Source organism: Dichomitus squalens (assembly GCF_000275845.1).
Source record: "Dichomitus squalens LYAD-421 SS1 unplaced genomic scaffold DICSQscaffold_14, whole genome shotgun sequence".
Classification (NCBI taxonomy): Eukaryota; Fungi; Basidiomycota; class Agaricomycetes; order Polyporales; family Polyporaceae; genus Dichomitus; species Dichomitus squalens.
Window position 1 is genome coordinate 516,308 of NW_006766896.1, and position 21,655 is coordinate 537,962.

General features: G+C 55.3%; 7 protein-coding genes across 7 annotated transcripts in view; 5 read left to right on the plus strand and 2 right to left on the minus strand.

The window, feature by feature from the left end:
• Nucleotides 1-684, minus strand: part of DICSQDRAFT_60433 (uncharacterized protein) — a gene marked incomplete at both ends in the record, with an annotated part of 8,620 nt that extends 7,936 nt beyond the window's left edge. The window contains one exon of the mRNA XM_007365821.1: nt 360-684. Coding sequence (XP_007365883.1) covers nt 360-684 — 325 coding nt within the window. The remainder of the gene's footprint in view (nt 1-359) is intronic.
• Nucleotides 685-3,424: 2,740 nt separating this feature from the next.
• On the plus strand, nt 3,425-5,418 carry DICSQDRAFT_60668 (uncharacterized protein; the record flags this gene model as incomplete). Its single annotated transcript, XM_007365822.1, has 6 exons — nt 3,425-4,039; nt 4,087-4,268; nt 4,323-4,488; nt 4,542-4,675; nt 4,729-5,147; nt 5,198-5,418. Coding segments are annotated over 6 exons (1,737 nt in total), but the record flags the coding sequence as incomplete, so codon positions are not given.
• A 502-nt stretch (nt 5,419-5,920) lies between these two features.
• Nucleotides 5,921-6,559, plus strand: DICSQDRAFT_30136 (uncharacterized protein; the record flags this gene model as incomplete). The annotated part of the gene is made up of 2 exons (XM_007365823.1): nt 5,921-6,428; nt 6,480-6,559. Coding segments are annotated over 2 exons (588 nt in total), but the record flags the coding sequence as incomplete, so codon positions are not given.
• A 3,394-nt stretch (nt 6,560-9,953) lies between these two features.
• DICSQDRAFT_170192 (uncharacterized protein) lies at nt 9,954-10,555 on the plus strand (the record flags this gene model as incomplete). Its single annotated transcript, XM_007365824.1, has 5 exons — nt 9,954-9,989; nt 10,041-10,109; nt 10,257-10,343; nt 10,393-10,448; nt 10,495-10,555. The coding sequence occupies 5 exons, from the start codon at nt 9,954-9,956 to the stop codon at nt 10,553-10,555; spliced, it is 309 nt and encodes a 102-aa protein (XP_007365886.1).
• Nucleotides 10,556-15,816: 5,261 nt separating this feature from the next.
• DICSQDRAFT_136623 (uncharacterized protein) lies at nt 15,817-17,146 on the minus strand. Its single transcript, XM_007365825.1, has 3 exons — nt 16,669-17,146; nt 15,938-16,608; nt 15,817-15,879 (listed from the first exon to the last, which is right to left on the minus strand). The coding sequence occupies exons 1-2, from the start codon at nt 16,709-16,711 to the stop codon at nt 15,950-15,952; spliced, it is 702 nt and encodes a 233-aa protein (XP_007365887.1). The 5' UTR covers nt 16,712-17,146; the 3' UTR covers nt 15,817-15,879; nt 15,938-15,949.
• A 1,063-nt stretch (nt 17,147-18,209) lies between these two features.
• On the plus strand, nt 18,210-19,532 carry DICSQDRAFT_60510 (GroES-like protein; the record flags this gene model as incomplete). The annotated part of the gene is made up of 6 exons (XM_007365826.1): nt 18,210-18,358; nt 18,418-18,632; nt 18,687-18,812; nt 18,873-18,930; nt 18,982-19,271; nt 19,330-19,532. The coding sequence occupies 6 exons, from the start codon at nt 18,210-18,212 to the stop codon at nt 19,530-19,532; spliced, it is 1,041 nt and encodes a 346-aa protein (XP_007365888.1).
• A 737-nt stretch (nt 19,533-20,269) lies between these two features.
• Nucleotides 20,270-21,166, plus strand: DICSQDRAFT_60685 (uncharacterized protein; the record flags this gene model as incomplete). Its single annotated transcript, XM_007365827.1, has 4 exons — nt 20,270-20,438; nt 20,496-20,607; nt 20,665-20,914; nt 20,969-21,166. Coding segments are annotated over 4 exons (729 nt in total), but the record flags the coding sequence as incomplete, so codon positions are not given.
• Between the last annotated feature and the right edge of the window lie 489 nt (nt 21,167-21,655).

Below are 21,655 nucleotides of genomic sequence, written 5' to 3' on the forward strand. Positions count from 1 at the left end.
ACCAAGTTATACATTAGCAATCGAAGAGAGATACAACACTATGGTCACTCACCTAGTCCCAATGACCAAGAGGTCGAGATGGGGACTAGGGAGCGCCTAGGGGGGTCCTTATATACTAGAGGGGCTGCTTAGCAACCAAGGACAAGGCGCGAGAGCGAGGCAGTGAAGATGACAAAAGGGGGAACAAAGGGCGAGAAAGAAAAGGCAAGGGCATGGCGATCACGGGAACGTAGCATGCGGCTGTGGGAACGTATCTACAGTGTCCAAACTGGGATGAGCTAGGAAAGGAAACGGTCCGGAAATGGAAGGTGGGCGTCAAAGGGAAGGGAATGGGCGGCAAAAAGGGGCGTCTGTCCAACGTCCGTGACACTCGGTTCTCTCGGCCCAGTCGTGCTTCGGGTAGAGAGACTTGAACAACACTCGGGGCAGATGTGGGAGGTTTGGCTGGCGTGGGATACAGGCGATGTGGTGCATGCCTTCCACATAAGGCTGGGGCCATCGTGAGTATTCGTGCACACCCCATCGGCCATCCTCGTATGTAGTGATGACCTCCCGAAACACAGGGTACTCGGGAACGAACTCCATGTTTGGTGAGGTGAACACGAACCCATCTAGCACCCCGCGGCTAGCCACTTTGGCCTCCCAAGCCTGACACACCAACGGCGCTGTTGGATCATCAGTCATATTGCACTCCCAAGCTGTACCCGTACTGACCTATGCCAGCCCGGTTTGGGACCAGACGGAAGGCGGCCTCAGGAGAGACTTCGGGTGAGCGTATCGGGCTAGAATAGAATGTGAGTTCGCGCGCGACTGAACATGCATAGGAGGCATGCCTATGTACACGCGCAGGCAGACCATGCCCGCCGGCGGTCGTGTCCACATCGCGCACAGTGTTGAGCGATCTGCGGGTAAAGGTGAGCGTGCTTCTTGGGCTTCATCAATTTGGAAACGCACGACGTTGTTGGATACGAGGGCGCACGATGATTGCTGTGGTCGGAGTCGCGCGCAACAGACTTGCTCCCTGTATCTGCATCTCCATCGCCAGGAGCACATGTAGAATTAATCCCCGAGGGGGCCATGTCCATAGTCTGTTGTTCAATCTACTATGGCGGTCAATATGCTACGAATGGGTACAGAGATACGGTCGCGCTGCCACGTATCCAGGCTGCAATGTCCAACTAACAGCGGTTGCTCTGGACGTGTTATTGCCTTATGAGGAGCAAATACTCACATGCCAAAGGGGCTGGGATTCTTGGGCGTACGTGAGGGAGCTTGCGGCGAGTACCAATTACAAGCCGCGCAGCCACTTGGTATGTAATAAAGGCGTGCTGAGTGTCTAAGGGACAACAATGCACAGGCCTCACGCTTGATGAGGACGGGGTGGATGGGCCTCGGAATGATCTCTGGGGTTGTCGCTACTGCTGGTGGTGGCGGCGGTAATGGAAAAAGCAAGCAGAGTGGAATTGATGTAGCGTGGATCAAAGAGAATGAGATACTCCTGAGTTACCACATGTATGAGTGATAGTAGGGAGCGAGGTTGCAGCAGGAACGGAGTCTACCAAAGAGAAGTTCTATGGGACGCCATTCAGCTTCGCGGAACCAATTGCACATGCAGTGGGATTGACGCTGCGTGACGTGCACCACACAGATAAGCGAGTGTCCCACGATGCAACACAAAAGAACGACCCTGTTGAGCTTTCAATACCCATTAAGGCTATTTAGATGTAGTACATAAGTACGTATAAGGTTACCATTCATAATGTAGCAAACACTGTTAAGGACACACAGCAGGATGGCTTCAATGCAGTAAATAAGGTGTTGCTGACGTGAGGCAAGTGGATGCGCATACACTCCTCTACCCTCCGCCTCCCCAACGCCCCCCACACGTCCTTTGCGCAGAGATCGGAGCCTTGAGCGACCGAGATCAATGACATACTCAACGCCAAGCAGGCAGAACGACCAGATGCGCTATGCTCGGCCGATCGCCACATCGTCTGCTCTGGCTCGCCAACTGTTTAAGCGGTACTGCACACATCTCCCATCCACCCCTGGCGCGCATCGATCAACAAGAGCCCACGAATTGGGCCTCACCGGTCAGTATATCTCATACATTATGGCTCGTCAAAAGTCACTGTAGTCATCGTTGGCGTCGCCAGCGACGACTTCAGACTGTGGGATACGTTCCAGCGGACATGGTCCGCAGTCGAGCGTGTCCCATTCGCTCACTTTGGTATAGTTGCACATGCTGTTCAGTATAGGCGCACCAGGTCTACAGAAGATAGCGCCCCTTGTATGTCCGCGAGGGCATTAAGACAGTCGGAGCGCGCCTTCAAAGGTTCTATTAGGAGTGAGTCTACTTCATAATCCCTGGATCGCACGCATCGGCAACCAAAGAGCACTGGCCGCATTCGTCGCAATGGCAAGTCAAGGGGCAGATCGTCAGATCTATCTTCAGGTGAGCCCGCTTTACTAGAAATCAAGTCCTATGAAAATGTCCGGGCTATGGATCGTTGAGTACGCAATGCCTTCAGTCAACGAATACTATCGCACGCCTGCGGGCGCCGAAGTTGGAATGGGTGGTCGATGTGCGGTTTCAATTACCCATTTTGCGCAGCTTCACTAGTCAAGTGAGAGTTCACGCGGGTACCATGCGGGAACTCGCATGTCTAGGCATTACCGACCATTTTGGGGCAAATCACGCGCATAGCATATCGCATGGGCAATGCCTGTGCCGAAGTCATGTCAGGCCAGTGGCTGACCGCCTGCCATGTCAGAAGCGGCGAGGGGGTGATTCTAATGCAATGTTTTGAAACCATTCGCCACACTACTGTACAACCACCGGAAAGAGGCCAGGGGAACAAATGTGGCAAAAACCTGTCCAGCTACCAGGCATGCAAATACTGGGGAGGCAGAGAGATGGCGATAAAGGAGCGCCACCATTGATGCGCGCCCTTCCTTCAATTTTGGGACCCTACACTGTCGCGCTACGTCCCCTGTCCCCTGCGCTCGGCCCACCTTGAGGCCCCTCTTGCGCTACGCCATGGGTTTTGGGGCGTTGAAGACGCTGGGTGCCTCGCTCTCTCGCCGCAGGGTGCGGGCAGAGGAGCCCACCACTCCTCGGAAGAAAGCACTCCGAAATCTATTCAGAGCCAGCCCTCGCCAAACACGCACTGATCACCCCGAACCCCCTCCCTTCGCTCCAGTTCCCCCTATCCAGTGGGACAACACGTTATTTCAACCCGAGGACAGCATCCCCTCGTCCGATCAGTCTGCTCCCGTTCCCGCTAAGCGCAAGGCATGGGTGGAGGATGATGTGGAGAGCGAAGCGGAAGAGCCAGGGGAGGAGGATGGAATCGATGTCAGCTACCATTTGGTGAGTATTTCTAGAGTAGAAAGCTGACTCTTCCCTAATCCTGCGTGGCAGCCTTCGACGAGATGTGCCAAGTACCTTGACGAAGGTCATGCGATGCGCGCCAGAGAACTATGGGACGAGCTGGAGGAGCCTCCAAGCTCCCTAGTAGCTTGTCCCTCGTGCGCTGCCCCGCTGACCACGAACCCTCCGGAACTGCGGACTCTGTTTCGATGCAAAGATTGCGCACCTCTGGCAATGCGTTGTGCGCAATGCATGTGTCGCTCGCATTGCGAGCGGCCTTACGACCGGATTCTACAGTGGGACCTCGACAAGCGGATTTGGACCAAAATCGCCCTGCCCCAGATCGGGTATGAGCTTCGCCTTGGTCACGGCGGCGCCCTGTGCGGCAAGTCGCTCTCAAAGGCGAGTAATCTTGTCGTTCTCCACGAGCACGGGATCATGGACCTGCCCGTTGTGTACTGCGCTTGCGAAGGCTCCGGGAGCGAAGTCGAGCAGCTGATGCGGGCAGGACTATGGCCGGCCACGTGGGAACGCCCTCATACAGCCACCTCATTGACAGCGCTGGAGGCTTTCCACAGCCTCAATCTCAACGGGCAAGTGAACGTCCACGACTATCTCGCTCACCTCAAGCGCCAGACGGACAACGTCTGCGCTGAGGACGTGAAGGTACGTAATTCTCCCGCCTCCGCGTTACGAAGAGCTCATTGGTTTAGGATCGTTATCGTGAGTTCAACAACTCATACCGCCTCTTCACCTTCGTGCGCGCGTGTCGACGAGCCGGTGTCGACCCGACGCGCCTGCTGAACATTGGATGTCTTGCGGTCCTGTGCCCGGCTTGCCCTCAACCGGGCAAGAACATTCGCCCAGGATGGGAGGATCGCGACCCAGCCTTCCAGTGAGTGTAGCCGACGCTGGTGTAGAGGGTCACGCTTTTCACTCGTGGAAACAGATATCTGGACGCGTTGCATTACTCGATTGACGGCAATTTCCATTTCAACCTGAAGCTCAAGCACACGGACCCTAAGGACTTTCCTCTGACCAAGGGTGCCGCGTACTTCGTTCACGAAGACGATTTCAAGAAGTATATCGCTCAAGCGCCGCGACCTAAATACGAAGTAGGCCACGTCCGCCCTTTGACGTCCACCGACCTGCTTATCAGCGCTCACAGTCGTCTACGTGTAACGAGTTTGCCGCCATGGGTTCAGGGAAGTACAAAGGCCCGGTGTCAGGCATCATCGCTGTGGTGTGTCGCCATATGATGGTGATGCAAGGCGGGGTCGTTGATCTAACCAAAGCCGAAGGGTGAGCTTTCATGTGCGTTTTATGTGCCACTGTTGATATGACCTGGACCCAAGGTACATGTATGTGGACATCGCCATGGTTTCGTCGCTACAGCGGTATCTCAAGCTCAAGCTGCTGATCGGCTCGTACGACATCCACTGCCAGTACATCATCCACCTACGCGAACGTTTGGAGACGGAGTTCCCGAAGGAGATGCTCGACGAGTTGGAGTCCATCGACGACCCAGATGTCCCGACCATCATAGCTGCGGTAGGCAAGTACCATCTAAGCATGCACAAACCGGCGTGTCGTCCGTACTTCTCGCTCCATCACCTTCCCGGCTCGTGCATGGACTGTGGGGAGACCTGCGAGCGGTTGTGGGGCATCATCAGCGGTGTGTCCCGCCGCACCAAGGAAATGTCCAGTGGACATCGGCACGACGCTTTGAACGACTTGTTTTCGGATCACAATGTGCGACGCATCCATCATATAAGTATGTGTCACTCTGCATCTCATGGCAAACATCCGCTCACCTGGGATCAGCGACGGAGTTATATGACAAGCTCGAGATCGCCGAGGAACGCCTGGCCACGACGACGGAGTACCTCCAAACGGTTGAAGCCTCTGTGAACGATCGATTCCCGCTGGGTACCTTAGCTGAATGGCAGGACGCGCATGCCCAGTGGAATCGCGATGTGGTCGACATCACCAAGCACAAGGTTCTGGAGAGCCCGTTCGAACCCCCTGCGGACATCAGTGAGTGACAGTGCCATCGCATGGGCCGAATGCTCACAATACCGCATAGCTCTGACGGTGAGCACGATCGCTGAGCAACTCAACGAGCAGCGGGCGGCTTCGGGTGACGTACATGGGGTCGGAATGGTCACCGCGATGCGGGGCGCGCTCACCCTTGATGATTCGCGGTAAGTGAATCAGGGTGAACCCAATGAACCTGCACAGTGTTGACGGCCGCGTAGGATCGAGCTTCAGAAGGAGATCGCCACTTGCCGGGGCACTGAGAAGGACCGCACAGCTCTAGCTGCGAAGATGGACGATTTTCGGCGAGACCGTCTGGCGTGTCAAGAAGAGTTCGAGAAGTGGATCGAACCGGCTGTCCGAAGTGCCTGCAACACTTATAGGGACCAAGTACTACCTGCTACCTTCCCCAAGCGCGACACCCGCGACGACGCGTCGATGGGAGTATCACCGATAACAGTGGCGACCACCGCTGCCGGAGGGAAAAAGAAACGCAAGAACGAATCGCGCGCCCAGAAAGCTCTAAACGCCATGGCCGATGAACTCGCGGACCTTGGCGTAGCCTTGCCATCTACCTATCACAGCAAAATTCGTCAACACCCGGACATGAGGCAGGCTGTCCAGACCGAGCTCGCGCTGCGGGAAGGGCAAGCCGACGAAGCGCTCGACGAACTCCGCCTGCACATCGCGACGTTCGAATCGCTCGAGAAACGAAAAAGGCAAGGCTCAGGCATACGGCACAATACCGTGTTAGATGGTAGGTTGCAGAAGAAGCGACAAGCGCAGCATCGCGCGAAGGATCGCTATCGTGCCTTGCGCGACATCATGCTGGTCCTGGGCATGCCCAACGATCACAAGAAGTTCCGAATCCTGAACGACGAGGACTTGCGGGCCTTCACCTTAACGACGGTGGAGCAGCAGTTAGGCGACAGTTACAGGCTACCTTCGTGGATCTGGGGTGATTTCTCTTTTGTCAACCAAGTGAAGGCTGGCGAGATGCGGAGTTTCCTGGAAGCTAGTGAGCTGTACATGCGCCATAGACATGAGCCAGCGGCTTACATATTCACAGGCATGCGCGTCCATTGGTTCAAGCATAACGCGCTCACACAACGCTGGACGGAGGAACTCAAGACTCGACGCGAAGAGATATTTAGGAGCGCGGCGTTCTTTGCTGACAGTGAACGGGAATGGTGCCAGCGGGCGGCTCAGCGCGAAGAAGAGGGCAGGCGCGGGGCCGCCGCGTATGCGCGCAGGTAAGTCACAACGCATGGTTGCTCGTTTGTAATCTACAAAGCGGCTCAGGCAGGCGTTTCGATGGGAGCGACTGTACAACAAGGCGCGAGGTCACCCGAAATTTGTTGAATGTCAGGTGCAGGTGAGACTGGTAGTCTAGAGTGATCAGGAGCGCAACTGAACCCTGGGGCCAGCGGGACGGCCTGCAATCCCTCCAAACGTCGTAGTAGTCTAGGTAAGTGATATTCGTTATAAAGTGTGACGGGACATTGACCTAGACCACCCAGAGGCGGATAGCTGTTGCCCCATAAAGCACGATTCGTCGCCGGAATGGCGCGCACATCGTCCGTCATGTTGGTCAGCGTGACGGGCCCCCGCTGTGGCCGACATTGACGGGCCAGAAAACTAGATGGTGGTGGGGTAAGCGAACGCGCGCGTGAGGGTCACCATCTCGGGACGTGCGGTGAGTGTCCCATGATCGCGGACGAGCCAATGGGGGCGAGGCTTGAGAGTTGGCTTGACGGAGCCGTTGGCCGCTGAGCCAGTCCAGCGAATGTGGGAGCGGACTGCCCGTAGCAGAGTCGCAGGGCACTGGCCCTGACGCTGACGACCTGGCACGACGGCCCCCGCGCGCGGGAGGTCTTCGAAGGGGCTGGGGGGATACACCATCATCAGCAGACGAGTACAAGCAACCCGCGTGCGAAACGATCGCAAGGAGCCGTCTCCTAGTTGTCCGGTCGCCATCAATGCGAAGATATAGCCCCGGGAGGAGACGGATAGACCCGGGGAAGAACCGACCGAGATAAAGTCCCAAGGACCTGCGCGCCTGGAACGTTGACCATATGGCATACGTCGTGGCGTATTCCACGCATCAGCGGCGCTCGAGACGCAGGTGCACGGGCCTCCAGAATTACCTCCGACGAATGAGCTCGGCGACGAATGAGCTCGGGAGATGCAATGGGATCCAACCACCTGGTACGAGCGAGCACCCACCGCGGTGCAATCAACCTAATGCGCTTGTGAGCGCGGAGTCGCACTAACGACCCCGCGCTGAACCTGACGCATATGCCGCGTGTCGAGCGTATGACTTCCAGGCTATCCCCCGACCTCGATGTTCGCGAGGACGCTGAACTCGCTCGTCGGCGGCCACGGCACGCCGAGCAAGCCGACCCACCACGAGAAGTCGAAGCTATACGCGGACGTGACAGAGTGTCTGCGCACGTATGATATGCTCGGACTCTGGCGAGATGCAGAGGACGTGCTCCAGCGAGAGGTTGTCCGGGACTTCGTCAAGAAGGTACAGTCCACCATCATACCGTATGAAGTCGCCCTGACATGATGCGCAGACGATATACCCCGGTGCACTTGCAGCCCGTCAATCCCATTCTTCCGCATACTCCGCTGTACCCCGCTGCCCTCCGGGACAGGTGCTGCGCCCGCCGCACCACCCAAGACAGCGTCCCTGCTGCCGCGGCCCCCCAAACACACACAACATTCACCGCGTTCGCATCCAGACAGAACCCGTTCGACTTCGCGCTCCGCGCGGACTCGCACAACTCCTCGACAGCGAACCTGGCGCATATCCTCGACGATGCGGACGACCGCTCGCGGCGCTCAACAGAGATCGGGCGTGTGTTTGCGTCGGTGACGACAACACCTGTCCTCAATATAGACCGTCTGCAGATCCTGAGAAGGTACTACCGGACCTGGCTGAACAAGAGTCTACCGCCTCCTAAGCCCACTGCAAAGGTCGCGCATGCGGTTGCAATAGAGCGAATAGGAGCTGTTGTCCGTGTTCGTTCGTACCTACTGTGTGCAACCACTGACAAGCCCACTAGTCCGCGGCCTCACCGACGACACGTTCTTCTAAACCAGTACCGACTGAGGGCGCGCCCGCCGAGAGCATTGCTGCAGACGAGACACTATCGCAGAAATTCGTCAGGACGATTACACACGTCAAGGCAGGAAGGAGGGTGTCATGAAGTTGTGGATAGTGCTGCTGAACATTGTGCTGCCCGACTCGACGCTGGACGAAGACGAGCAGGAGGCCACTCCATAGGGTACGTCCTTCGTGGGCTCACTTCTCGCTATCGTCTAACGTCCCTCGTCGCGATCCCGGCGAGCCAGATCGCCCTCATCCTCTCCCGTAGTGGCTGCAACGCGCTCCTGCCTATGCGCTCCATCCCGTCCCAGTTCCGCGCATCAACCAAGAAGACAACCTCAGAGCCGTGCTACTTCGTCTCTCTCATCTCCAAGCACACCAATGCATTTGGCGTCGAGACAGTCGACGGGCCTGGGGCTGCGCTCAAGGAGGTGCTGCTCAAGCCGGTCGCCGAGGACGTGTTCGAGCTTGTCGCGCAGCAGTACATGGACTGCCTGGCTGTCCGCCAGCGGGGCAAGAAGTCGAAGTCGTACTGGACGCGTTCGGTAGGAGGGCGGGCACCAGTGCGTGTGATGTTCTCGCGAGGATCCTTTTGTGAGTGGGTTTCGTGCGGTCGGGATCGCGCATCATTCTCATCGGGCTGCTTCTCATGTTGTTTGGCGGTGTGATGGACGATGGGGACATGATGGAGGGTCCAGAAACCTACCTCTTCTGCACGTCATGCATGTTGACGTACGCGGAGACGAAACTTGGCGAGCGCGACGCGCGGATGGTGTGCTTGGGTACGTTCTCGTTAGAGAGGTTTTCTGGGCTCGCGCGCTGACGCGCTTTCCAGAAGGTTTGATGGGACACGAGGTCGGATTCGTGTGAAGGCGCAGACGGTCTCTTTTCGAACGCGTGCGGTCCGGGGTTCGAACATGTACGAGGTCCAGAATGTTGAGGTCTGTGGAGTAATTGTACGAACATCGCATCGTCCAACTGGTAATCTGAACTGATGAGGGGAATGGGCGGCGAGCTGATGAGATGAGACAAAGGTCAGTTCAACGAAACGCATCAGCGTCGTTCGCGCACCGTCCGAACGCTGTGCGAAGAGTGTAGCATTTGGGCTCGAAGATGGGGCCGTGGGTACGACTGCGAGGAGCGCACGCGTACATCCCGCTGTTGTACGATCGCGTCCGCTGTCGCTCTCATCGCGCGCCATCGTCTCTTCATCCCGCACAACTGACACTCACAGTCTACTCTCCTGCGTCGACATCTGCACACCCCAGCTCTGATTCACAGGTTGGTCTCTCTGCAATAGAGCCCCGTGAGTCGCACAACTCCCACCTCTCGCGCCCAACAAGTGCGACTACTGCGCTACTCTCCATCTCGTCCTCTCTGCGTCGTATTCCCTTACTCGTCGGCCGCTCATCTGTTTCTCGTCACAGCATGGCCGCCATCCAAGTTTCCTACAAGCACTACAAAGTGAGTACAACGCCGCTATGATGCGCGCATCAGTGGTCTCAAAAATTACAGGTCTTCGCGTCCATCTTCAAAAAGGATATCGAAGCACGATACAAGTTCTCTCTGGGGGATTTCTCTAAGGTATGTCTGTCCCTACGTCTCCCCCTCCGGCGTTTGCTCTCCTCCCCCTTGCTATGCGGGCACCCGGTGCTGCGGCGACGCACATCATCGTCGAGCGACCATCGTTCCTCGCGGCTACGATTCGTCCAGGCTGATTCCGATACTTAGGCCATGCGATCGATCGGATTCACGGAACCCACGCAAGGCCGTCTGGATCCTGCGGGAGGGCAGGGCGGTCAGTTCTTCTACATCAAGGTACGTGTGGTCCATCGCATAGCCGCGCCCATTTTCATTGGGATCGCAGAGGTCGAGCCGCAAGTACAAGTATATAGATAGAGTCCCTTTCGCCACGCAAGACCGGTAAGTTAATATACCTCAAATCTAGTACGACATTGACCATCTTTAGGTGGAAGAACCAGCTCCGTACGCTGTATGGCTGGGACAAGCACACGTTTGTGTTGTATTAGGAGAACGCCCCAGCCTGAGATGGAGATCGATCGCTTGTACGATACGTTGTCGCGCAACTCTCAGATTGTCTTGAAATTCTCAGTCTTTGTGTGAGCATATGGGTCAGCCACGCTATCTTGTGCTATAATTTGTGTTGCTTTACACGCACACCCTGGGTACGTCCATCTTCACTACCAGGTACATATGACGTCGCCTCTTTGCATCACAGCATTCGGCGTATGTCGTGGGCACAGCCACGACAAGCCTATTTTGTCGGAGATAAGACCGGGTCGATTGATCGAGGCGTCCATCGCGCACGCCACCGCAGACACTTTGATCTCCCGCCCAGCGCTGGCCAGCGTCGCAAGGCTGCCCTTACTATGGCCGGGCGCTTCGTTGCGGAGACTAGTCACGAGAAGATGGCGGTTTTCCTGGTTACAACCAAGGTATCAGTTGCTCTGTGCTGTGCGCGACACTGACGAGCTCGCTTTCCAGATCAAGAAAGAGCAATCTCGTCTTGGAAATGACTGCGCTATGACGGAAGGCTCAAAAGTGGTGTCCTCGGAGCAACCGTCTATCCAGTGGCTGCGGCTGCCTGCACGTCGATCCACCGCTCGCTCGTTCACATCCCCCAGGGGGTCCAGCCATCACGTCTCCCAGCGTCAATGTTTCCTCACGCGCTCTGGTAAGGCCTCCTGTGGTCGTTGTCTCCCCATTCCGCACCATCACGGCGCCCCACAGGCAGTTCGCCCTCACCTTCGTCCTCTTCGGTACGGGCGACAGCCTGGCGCGGCGTTCGAGAGGGCACCGAGTTGTCGTCTTTGTCCTCGGTGCGTCCGACGTCCTACCGTTTAGCCGATCGATGGACACTGAGCGATTGCCTACTTGAGCATGGGCAACGCGACGGGATTCGAAACGGGCTCTCGACGCCTCAAAGGTCAAGCACTTCATCTCGACCTTTGAGGCGTCGTACGCGTTCTCTCGTATCTCATTTTCCGTTTTACATTTGTACCGTAGGACGGAATTGATATGGGCTGGGCCGGTAGGGATTTACCGGATGAATGCTAACATGCATGTTGGTGTGGGGCCGCCCAGAGTGGAAATGATCCGGGAGATGGGGAAACATGCATGTTTGCCCGGGCGACTGGCATACGGAAATTCCAGAAGCGTCTAGTTAATAGACACTCCCTGAAGTTCAACAGACCTATGGCGGAGTGGTCAGGACATGCAGATGTTAGCGCTTCAAGGCAGTGTTAGGTTCGAACCTGGTGCCTCCCTCATCATTTATGATATCATTTTCATTTTCATTCATGTTATTTATGCGCGCAAACGTCATGCCGTTGAACATATAGCCACTAGAGTTGCTAATCTATGGGTACAAAGCGAGGAGGAAGCGCGAATGGCAACCAATACTGCGAGCGGTTGGCAGAACCTGAATAGGCAGGTGGTAGAACATGCATGTTTGATACGCCTAATAGGCGGGGCAACATGCATGTGCTGTTGTAGAATCTACGCAAGGTATGCAGTACTGGCTTACCAGTGGATGGCGTGCTTCATTGTTCTGTACCCCAACGGGTAAGTGCGGTATGCTTGAACAAGAGAAGCGGGTCGTACTCATCGAGGAGCGTCACAGTATTGAGCCTGCCAAGCAAGAGGTGCAAGTGTTTGTTAGCCCTAAAAAGGGCTCACAACTTCAGTTCCTGGGCAAGGACAAGACGTGTGAGAAGCGGAAGGAATTTGTCTGCAGGACAGTGGTGGTACAAGGACAAGATGGGGACTTGAAGAAAACGCGGCCATCCGAGAGCTTTAAGGCTTAGAGAGAGGAGCGAAAGCTTGTCCGAAATGGGAAATGACGCGTCTGGGCGTCAGATCATAATGACGGGCAGCGTCATCACTCCCGAAACAAGTTAAAGCCATAATCAACACGCTCTTGTGAGCCCTCTGACTTTGGGCGTTGTTCCCGTACAAGGTAGCAACGCTCATCCACCTGTCGCCGCCGTTATGTACAGTGAGCTCGTATCATTCTCCCCCTTCTAACTGCATGGACGCTAGCCCACCCTCTGTCTTGCAGCACTCTTCCTCTTCCGCTGTAGATTATACCGGGACTCCTGCTGGGCTAGTCAGCTCTCGTCCAACTACACCTCTCTCTGCCGACAGCCTTGCACGTCGCCGGACTAGCTTTGGTGGCTCTAACGTCGTCCAAGATCCCTTGCGTTTCAACGTGCAGCCCACAAATACACCGCCTGGACCAGTCGCAGGTCCCTCACACTCGGCGTGGTCGTCCGAAGACCCGTTCTATTCACCCACGGAGGATGAAGCACCGTTCCACACAGATTCACATTGTACAGGCGGAATGCGCTACCAGGACACCGGCGCGATGTGCTCGCACCCTCAGCTGGGCCAGTCATTTTCGAGAATCCGTCCTGCTCTTTGCTTACTCCGCCCCATTTGGCAGACGTGATGATGGTCACGATCATTGACGCGAACAGTGCCTCTCGTGCCTGTGGTTGGGTCAGACCGCCCAGGGTTCCCACTGTGAGTGCACTTGGCGCAATCTTGAACTCTGCGTCACTGACATCCGAACCCCGCGGCCAACGGCATATCGTGGGGTGGCCTCCGCCCGCAGATGTTCGGGATTCACAGCGTGTACCACATGGTACCCATCTGTCTGGCGATTGGCGTCTTCTGTCCTTTGTCATTTATTGCCGCCGTAAGTCCCTCATGGGTCGTCTGTCGCGCTCTGGTGCATCTGACGAGCACTTGCTTAGTGGTACCAATGGCCTAAGGCGACATTGTTCAAAACTTCAGCACGCCTATAACCCTCCAGTACTCGTGCTTCCTGTCCGTCGGCATCAACACCTCGGTCGACCCGTCGATGGCGCGACTCCACGGACAGCACTCGCGACAACGACGAGGCTCACCTCGCGCCCAACATGTCCCGTGACGGCACAGGCAGCGAATGGGGCATGAGCCACAGCATGGATCCAGAACAATATTCAGGTGCGTTAGGCGCCTCGCAAGGGGCACGGTGCAGGATACTCTAAACAGCACTACTCCGCTGAGGAAGATTGGAACGACGCAAGACCGTGTCTCGCAACCTGAGACACGCTTCGTTACACGTCGTAAACCTCAGAGGGTACGGGTTAGAGGGTGCGCAAGACGACTTGCAGGTCGCTCTAGATTTTCTCTTCATCTCACCTCGTACAAGCTCCCGTTGCATAGTGACTGTGGTTTTTGCGCTGTTGTTGTTACTGTAATCACACAGAGTCACGATACCGAACGCAAGAACATGGTGATGTAACACTGCTTCCTCGCTATATGCTCGTGTATAACATTGGACTTCCTTCGGAGACCTTCGCCCGTATACATACAGAATTGCGATCATCTATCCCGCCCAAGGCGATGCCTCCCTCCGAATTCACGCAGAACGGACCAATTAGCCCAATTGGCTTCGAAACCAATTTGGCACGATTTTAGCTCCCATGGCCAATCGACCCAATCATGGAAGATCGTTTTGCACTTTTGCTGATGTTCCTCATCATTACTCTAGCGCTTTTGAGATACCTGCTTGCGGATGTGCTTCTCTTTCTACAGACCAGCGGACGTCGGATCGTCTAGCCTCTAATACGAGGACGTAGCTGGTCGTTCCCCGTCACCTGCCCACTGATACACTCTTCTCGTACAGACATATCTGATGCCAAGCATACCACCGCTGCCATCAAGACAGTGAAGACATAGAACGCACGTAATGGTGCCACGATCCACTCGCTCGAGAGGCACGAGAGGTTGGTGTCAGCAGCATGCTTCTTCCCGTGTGGGAGGTATATCGCCTCTGCATCCAGTGACTTGACGGTGAGGGTGTGAAGGATCAGCGATGGGTCTTGTATGGCGACGCTCTCTGATCACGGCGACGCGGTCATGCATGTTGCATTCACTCCAGACGGGACAATGTTATGGTCTACAGGATAGAATGGGACTGTCTTGGGTCGCCGAGTACAGGACATCATCCCGGACGACTTCAAATCGACCCACGCAGGGAACCGACTACCCTTGTTCCGCTTCGCTTCCCATATGTATAGATACATCAGAATGTGTGTATGCCAGATATACGTACAGCCTCGTTCTCGACTCTCGTAATCTTTATACCCTTGTTCGCTGGTCTATACAACTGTCGTTGATGTAGAGCCTTGTAGAGACTACAACGAGGTTTGCAAACCTCTGGGATATCGGGCCAGGCAGGTATCAAACCTCCCAACCCACGCGGTCTTAGTGATACGCGTCGGTTAGAGTTTCGGTTAGGGTTCGGTTAGGGTTCGGGTTTGGGTTCGGGTTTGGGTTCGGTTAGGGTTTGGGTTTGGGTTTGGGTTAGGCGATACTCACACCTCCTCCTCCCCCAAGAGGGGAGGCCGTCTGTATTTATCGCGCGAACGAGGCTTTAGAGTGCCCGCCTGAGTGCTCCCGGCTCGGGGGACCCCCCGAGCGCAGCGAGGGAGGGGAGGGAGCACAAATGGCGGGTCCTCTTCGCGCAAACCCTAAAATCTTGCATCAAGCGCCACAATACCAATTGGGGCACTTTGATCATCAAAACTTGCGCGCTGATGCGCCCATAGCGCCGGCGCCGGCGGTCTTCAATGTCGCGCGTCCCCCACCCTCCTCACCCGCCACGCCTGCACAACACTCTGCATCTGTTGGAAAAATGCTGCCTCGTCAATTACTGCGACCTCCTCAGAGGGAGTACGGTTTTTACTTGAGCTCCTGGAAGTTGCCTCGAGTACGTAGACCGTTCTAGCTATCAAAATCTGATGCGCCCGTATTGATGTCCCAGGCTAACAGCCAATCATATGCGTGACTGGGAGGTCTCATACCTCCCTGGCCCGATATCCCAGAGGTTTACATACCTCGTTGTAGGCTACTCGAGCCTTGTCCTTCCTCCGTATTCGCCGAATCACACATGATCCTTCTCCACCCCAGATTCTACACAGGAACGAGAGATCATACGGGCGTACGTCGTGGAAAGAAAGCACGGGTCATCCTGTTTAGAACCGCAGCGCTGCAGTGGGGACATGATGAGCAACTGTCTTCGCCTCACTCAAGTTTGAAAGTGGAGGGCGCATAGCCAGTACCAACAGACTCCCGTCATCTCATGTACTGATACTGCCGTCAATGGTCTGTCAATGAGCATAAACAATCCGGCCTGCACCGTGGTTCCAGCGATTACACTCGATTCAATGGAAACGGTAGAGAGTTACGAGATTGGTATATTGTAAACCAGGACTGATTATGCGTGTGTACAGCTTATGACGTCCGTCCGCGACCCGATCGTCTTCGCCATTCAAAGTAGCGTCTGTGGACAAGCAACTTGTCAGCGAATATAACGCCGCAATGTACATGACTTTACATACCGTCGCAATCTTTCACGCCGCACTCAAATACGCAGACGCATGGACAGCCGCGGCTGCCGTACCAGTAACCTTGGGGGCTACATCCACCACGTTTGCGGCACCAGTCGGGATAGTGACATGGCGCACCTTAATGCTGTTGAGGGTTACGGTGGTGTGTGGGCGAGGAACGACGGCCGCAGTGCGCGAGAGACCAACGGTACGCGCGTGGAGCTCTGCGTTGACCTCTCCCTCGCAGCCGGTTTCGACATCAGCAGCAGAGACGGAAACGCCAGCAGCTGCATCCGCGCGAGGTAAGTGAGCGTTCGGGGGCGTCGCGGTCGGCAAAGGCACGATGACGGTGGGGATGCTCCCCACGGGATCTGTCGCCGCGCGCACCGCGATGGTCTTGTCGCCGTTGCCAAAGGGAGGCAGAGGTACGGCGCCAACGGAGGTCTTTGGTAGGCGGACACTGTCGAAGTCGAGGACGCGGCGTTCGTGTTGTTGCCATATGGAACTCGGGACCGACTTCGCGGACGTTGCGGCGGCAGCAGGCACAGATGTAATGACTTGAGGAGCAGTGACAGTATTCAAGACGCTCGATGGGCTGTTGACAGAACGCAGCTCAGCCGGGTTGGCATGTATAGAAGTGGTGAGGGAAGCGAGAGACGTAGTGTCTATGGGCACAGCGGAGGCTGAGCCATGTACACAATTCAATTAGCGCAAGGGTCTCTATGGTCGCAGAAATAGCATACCACCAGCAACGAGAGCGGCAAGGATGAAGTTAAGGTGCATCATCGTGATCACGAGCGACAAAGGGTAAGGACTGAAAAGAGTGACGTGGGCGGGGATCAAGGTGGAGACCTAGGAAGACGCGGAGGAACGACGTTTCCTGGTGGGCAGAGAAGGGCTTTATACCACGACGGTGCCGATAGCGAATTAGACGTTTGCCTTCGCCGTCTCCGCAAGCCGGATAGGCGGTAATAGGCGAGCCCACTTGTGACAGCTCGCAAAGGAAAATGGCTCGCTACCAACAGTTCCCTGAGCGTAATTGTCGCCTGCAACACCTTGCGTCGCTTCTGAGGTGAAGAGCCACCTCGTGGCAGTCGTTTTAGCGGCGGGTAGGCGCAATCGGCGATTCGAGGGTGTCCTGAAGTGTGACAGGCCACGTATTCACAGAAACTCAGACCTTTACAGAAGAAAGCAGGATCTTCCCGAGTAGACGGTGAATCTGGAGGCGATGGAGAACACATCATCTTGAAGAACGAAGAAGTAAAGTGACCGCCGTGTGTCGTCCATACAGGCAATATAACTCACTTGGATCATTTATGCTCATGCAATATATGAAGAAATCACAATGCGTGCATGCTGGCGAGGCCCTGTTGTAGTCAAGATCAGTCAATCCATATACCAGGCCGAATAGCAGCATGCGAGTCGATTGAAGTGCCATGGGCGCTTGGTGGCGAACCCGCACGTGAACATGACCTGGGTTTAGGGCCGGTTGGTGAAAACCACCGGCGCGACTCAACCTCGCAGCATAACTTGTTCTTCTAATCTCCGTCATGAGAAGCTAGTCCCTATGCCTGCCGAAGTCATAATACATCATCCTTTGCATCGAACGTGACAGACTATGGCATGAGAGTCGCGTATACCCCACCTGCCGAGCTCGCAGGGACACGCCACCGGATGCCTGACAATGCAGCGGTCTCGTATCGACTATCAACAGGTTGTGAGTGCACATATTTTTCACGGTCAATGCTAGCTCCCAGATGGGATATTCTGGGGGCTAAGATATATACGATTCTCAACGCCGACCTGCATCATCCAAGCAGCGTGTGACATGTCTCCTTGTATGTCGTTGTTGGACGAGTGTTCGTGCCTCATCGAGCGGCGAACCCGTTTCAGGGCATATAAACTCGCCGCGATCGGTGGTCATGCACTGTTATGCTTTGCTCAGGAGCCGCTGGGCAGAGGTATGTTGCTCCGTCTGTTTGGAGGAGAAGCGAGCTAAAGATAGATACCAGTTCAAGTCCGATGCAGGCTGGTGGACGTTGGAAGCGCACAATTCTCCGGAGTTGGGCAGTAGACGATCTTCCTCATCCACTCCTAGGAGTTCGCTATGGTAGAACCGGAGGCCAGAAGCAGCCCTAATCCACCACGCCTCACATAACTTTAAATTGAGCGGGCGATCCCGCCGCGATCTAGGTTCAGTAGATGAGAAGCATCGATGAGAATGAGGGTCATATAAGAACGCTCGAAGCATCCGCAGAAAGTCGTCACCATTAGCATAGCAGCGATGGCGCGGTCTCTTCCTCATCCTGACTCCTACCCAGCTTACGCTTTCCTCCAGAAGGACGGGGACCTCCAAAGAATTACCGTCCCGTGGAGAGACCCTACTGAAGGCGAGATTGTAGTCAAAATACTTGCATGTGGCGTATGTGGCAGGTGAGCAGGGACTCATGAGCTGCCGTCCACGCAGCTCTTCAAGCTGATCTATCCATCAGCGATGAGGCTGCTCGGGGGACGTTCCGGATCCCCATCCAGTACCCTCGCATTCCGGGCCACGAGATAGTCGGTGACGTCGTTGCTATCCCCGCAACTGAGAAGATATGGACGCTGGGTCAACGCGTAGGAGGCGGCTGGCATGGCGGCCACTGCCTCAGCTGCTCTCGATGCCGCGTCGGCGACTACATCACCTGCGAGAAGAAGACCATCAACGGTACGTTGATTAATGCATGGACCTCTTCGCACTGATTACGAACGACGCGTACAGGGACCTTACGAGATGGCGGATATGCCGAGTACGCAATTCTGAGGTCTGAGGCTGTTGCCGCACTTCCGGACGACCTGGACCCAGCTGAGGCGGCCCCACTTCTATGTGCGGCTGTGACCTGTTTCAGTAGGTTGATTACCCTTGGGTCTCGTTTCTCCAGTGGCTGATACGAATGGGCGTATTGAGATGCTCTACGGCACATGAACGCGCGTCCGCCAGATTATGTCGCTGTCCAGGGTATTGGGTAGGTTCTTCCCTTAGCTTCGCATTCCCTCCTCTGATCGCAGATCCATAGCGGGCTGGGTCACCTGGCACTCCAGATCGCGAAGGCCATGGGCTTCCGTGTCATTGCACTGTCTTCTGGTCCAGGAAAGGAATCGCTGGCTCGCTCCTTGGGTGCACACGAGTACGTCGATGGCTCAAAGGTGGATCAAGCAGAGGCACTCCGGGCTCTCGGTGGCGCCAAGGTCATTATGTGCACTGCCCCCAGCTCGGATGCCGCCCAGAAGCTTATACCTGGTCTCGCTGTGGACGGGACTTTGCTCTTGCTCATGCTCGAGTCCGAGCCCATGACAATCTCGCCGAGTGAGTTAGTCGATGATCGCTGACTGCTACTTGGGCGCTGACGGTCTCCGCGTGCTAGCCCAGCTACTGGGGAAGCGCCTGTCGATCAGAGGCTGGGCGGTCGGGCATGCTACCGACAGCGAGGATTGCGTCGCGTTCGCTCGCACGCACGATGTAAAATGCTTGGTGGAGAAGTTCCCCTTGGAGAAAGCTCAGGAGGCTTACAATCGTCGCTCATCTGCAAAATTCCGTGCTGTAATCGTTCCAGGGCTCACTGCATGAACAGTGTCGTTTTGTATCCCTAATATAGACTCGTTCAATCGTGGAAGCGTGTTTATATGAAGGGTAGGGCGGATAACGGACGAATTCAAGCTAAGACATTCCAATATTCGGGCCAGTCTACAAGCAACCGCCACACCTGGCCTATGGTCCGTAGGCGCAGCATCACGGTCGTCCCATTCTCGACTTCGCACGAAGTGCTACCTAACTGTGCCGGTGCTATGCCGGCAGTGATACGTCTTCACCATGACACGAGCCGAGTTCTGTACACTTCATGTGGGCGAAAACACTGACACTGTTACTTCCAATGTGCAATGCAATCATAACAGCGGCGTCCAGTCCATGACTTTACGGTACTTTTGTATACCAGCGGCGCTCAGTTCAGGAGGGTTCATGAACGTTCATGCGCCACTTGTCGGTGCGCCTACGTTTCGGTTACGAGAACATCGCATTTAAAAGTGTGCAAGGTCTGTTGTCTGTGGACCTCAGCCTTCCTCCCTTCCTTATTCCCACAATGCCCTCCAGTCTAGCTGTAGATACCCACATCCTCAGTCTGAAAGCCCATGGCGAAGATCTTGAGACGTATGTGAAGCGCTACAGGTTGCCTGCCAACCCAAATGCGGGCGGTAGAAAGGCGCTCTCCAGGAACGATTCGGTAACGATCTTACTCTTACACGGGCTTGGCTGTGGTACGTCTTTGCACCGTTATCAAGCTCTCCCCGCTCAAAACTGGCATAGTGAAAGAACAATGGGAACCCACCATCGAGCGGTTGTTCGAGCTTGAGAAAGCAGGTCCTGGGCTGAGGCAAAGGCCGACTATCTGTGAAGTTTGGTCAATCGAGTGTCCTGACCACGGCCAGAGTGCGTTATTGAACGAGACCGTGCTGAGAGGACGGGTAGAGCCGGTGAGTGAGTGATTTCCATGAATTCTACGCACATGACAGCCTATCAACGCCCATTGAACAGTGTGTCGCACGTACGCCTTGACTGTCTTGGCTCTATTCCGATCAGGACTCCTCGCACAATCGCTTAAGCCAAGGTTTGTGTTAGTAGGCCAATGCGGAGGGGCAGTTACTGCGTCAGTGCCTAAGACATCCTCTCGAACATCACGTCTAACCCCTCCTCTAATTCATAGTGTTCTATCCACGATGATGTTCCGGGAGCCGTCCGGAGTCCCGTTTACCTCTATCATCCTGATAAACCCATGGTTCTACAGCGCGCAATTGATCAAGGTCAATGCTGACGCCCGGAGAGAGGCATCGCAATATGCGGAGTATAGCAAGACTATACCCGATATCTGGAGGAGCCGTGAAGAGGCGCTTCGATATCTCAAGGCGGAGAAGTATCATCGGAGTTGGCATCCTCAAGTGCTTGAGCAGTTTGTGGTAAGGTCCTTCCTAAAAACGGTTGATGTGCTTACGGGTCTGACATATCGTTAGAAATCCGGAGTTACTTCGTTGCCATCTCGAGCATACCCACTCGAAACAGAAGGCGTAACGCTCGTATATCCGAGGACGATAGAGCGGAGGGCCATGCAGTTGCTGTACGAGGTTCAGCCCATGCTGCAGCATCTACGCCACTTGGGCCACCGTGTCCCCGTGCACGTGGCATTCGGTGAGATACAGTCGACGGCGTAAGTTCGAATGCAAAGAGATTCCGTGTTCGGAGTTAAGATTTCAGGCTTCACAGAACTCAAGAGTTCCAGCGAGCGGTCAGCAACGAAGTCGAAAGTCTTGCCTCAATCAGATACCTACCCAGGACTGGACTAAGAGTGCGTTCCCCTTGTTCATTATAAGTGTATGTTGACTCACTGATATGTACCTTAGGCCATCCAGCAATCTCCGCGGCTTGTAGCTGAAGTAATATGGGATGTTGTAGCGGGTATAACGAACCATTTTGAGAGTTCTAGGCTGTGAAGGGAGTCTAAATCGTTAGAGACACGGGGAACACATGATCGTAGGAGACCAGCTTCAAGGAGCTGGAACGAATACATATGCTTGTGGAAAATTCTTGGACCCGTTTGATATTTACCAGTAACAACACAATCTGGTCGCTGTCGCATGTCGCGTATATACATGGCCTGATCCGAACCCACCCTTATGTATGATATATACCACCGCGGAGTG

Coding starts and splice junctions, on each gene's coding strand:
- DICSQDRAFT_136623 (XM_007365825.1), bottom strand. CDS start 16,711: ATGATGCACCTTAACTTCATCCTTGCCGCTCTCGTTGCTGGTG. Junction 16,609..16,668: donor TGCCGCTCTCGTTGCTGGTG/GTATGCTATTTC, acceptor TACATGGCTCAG/CCTCCGCTGTGCCCATAGAC.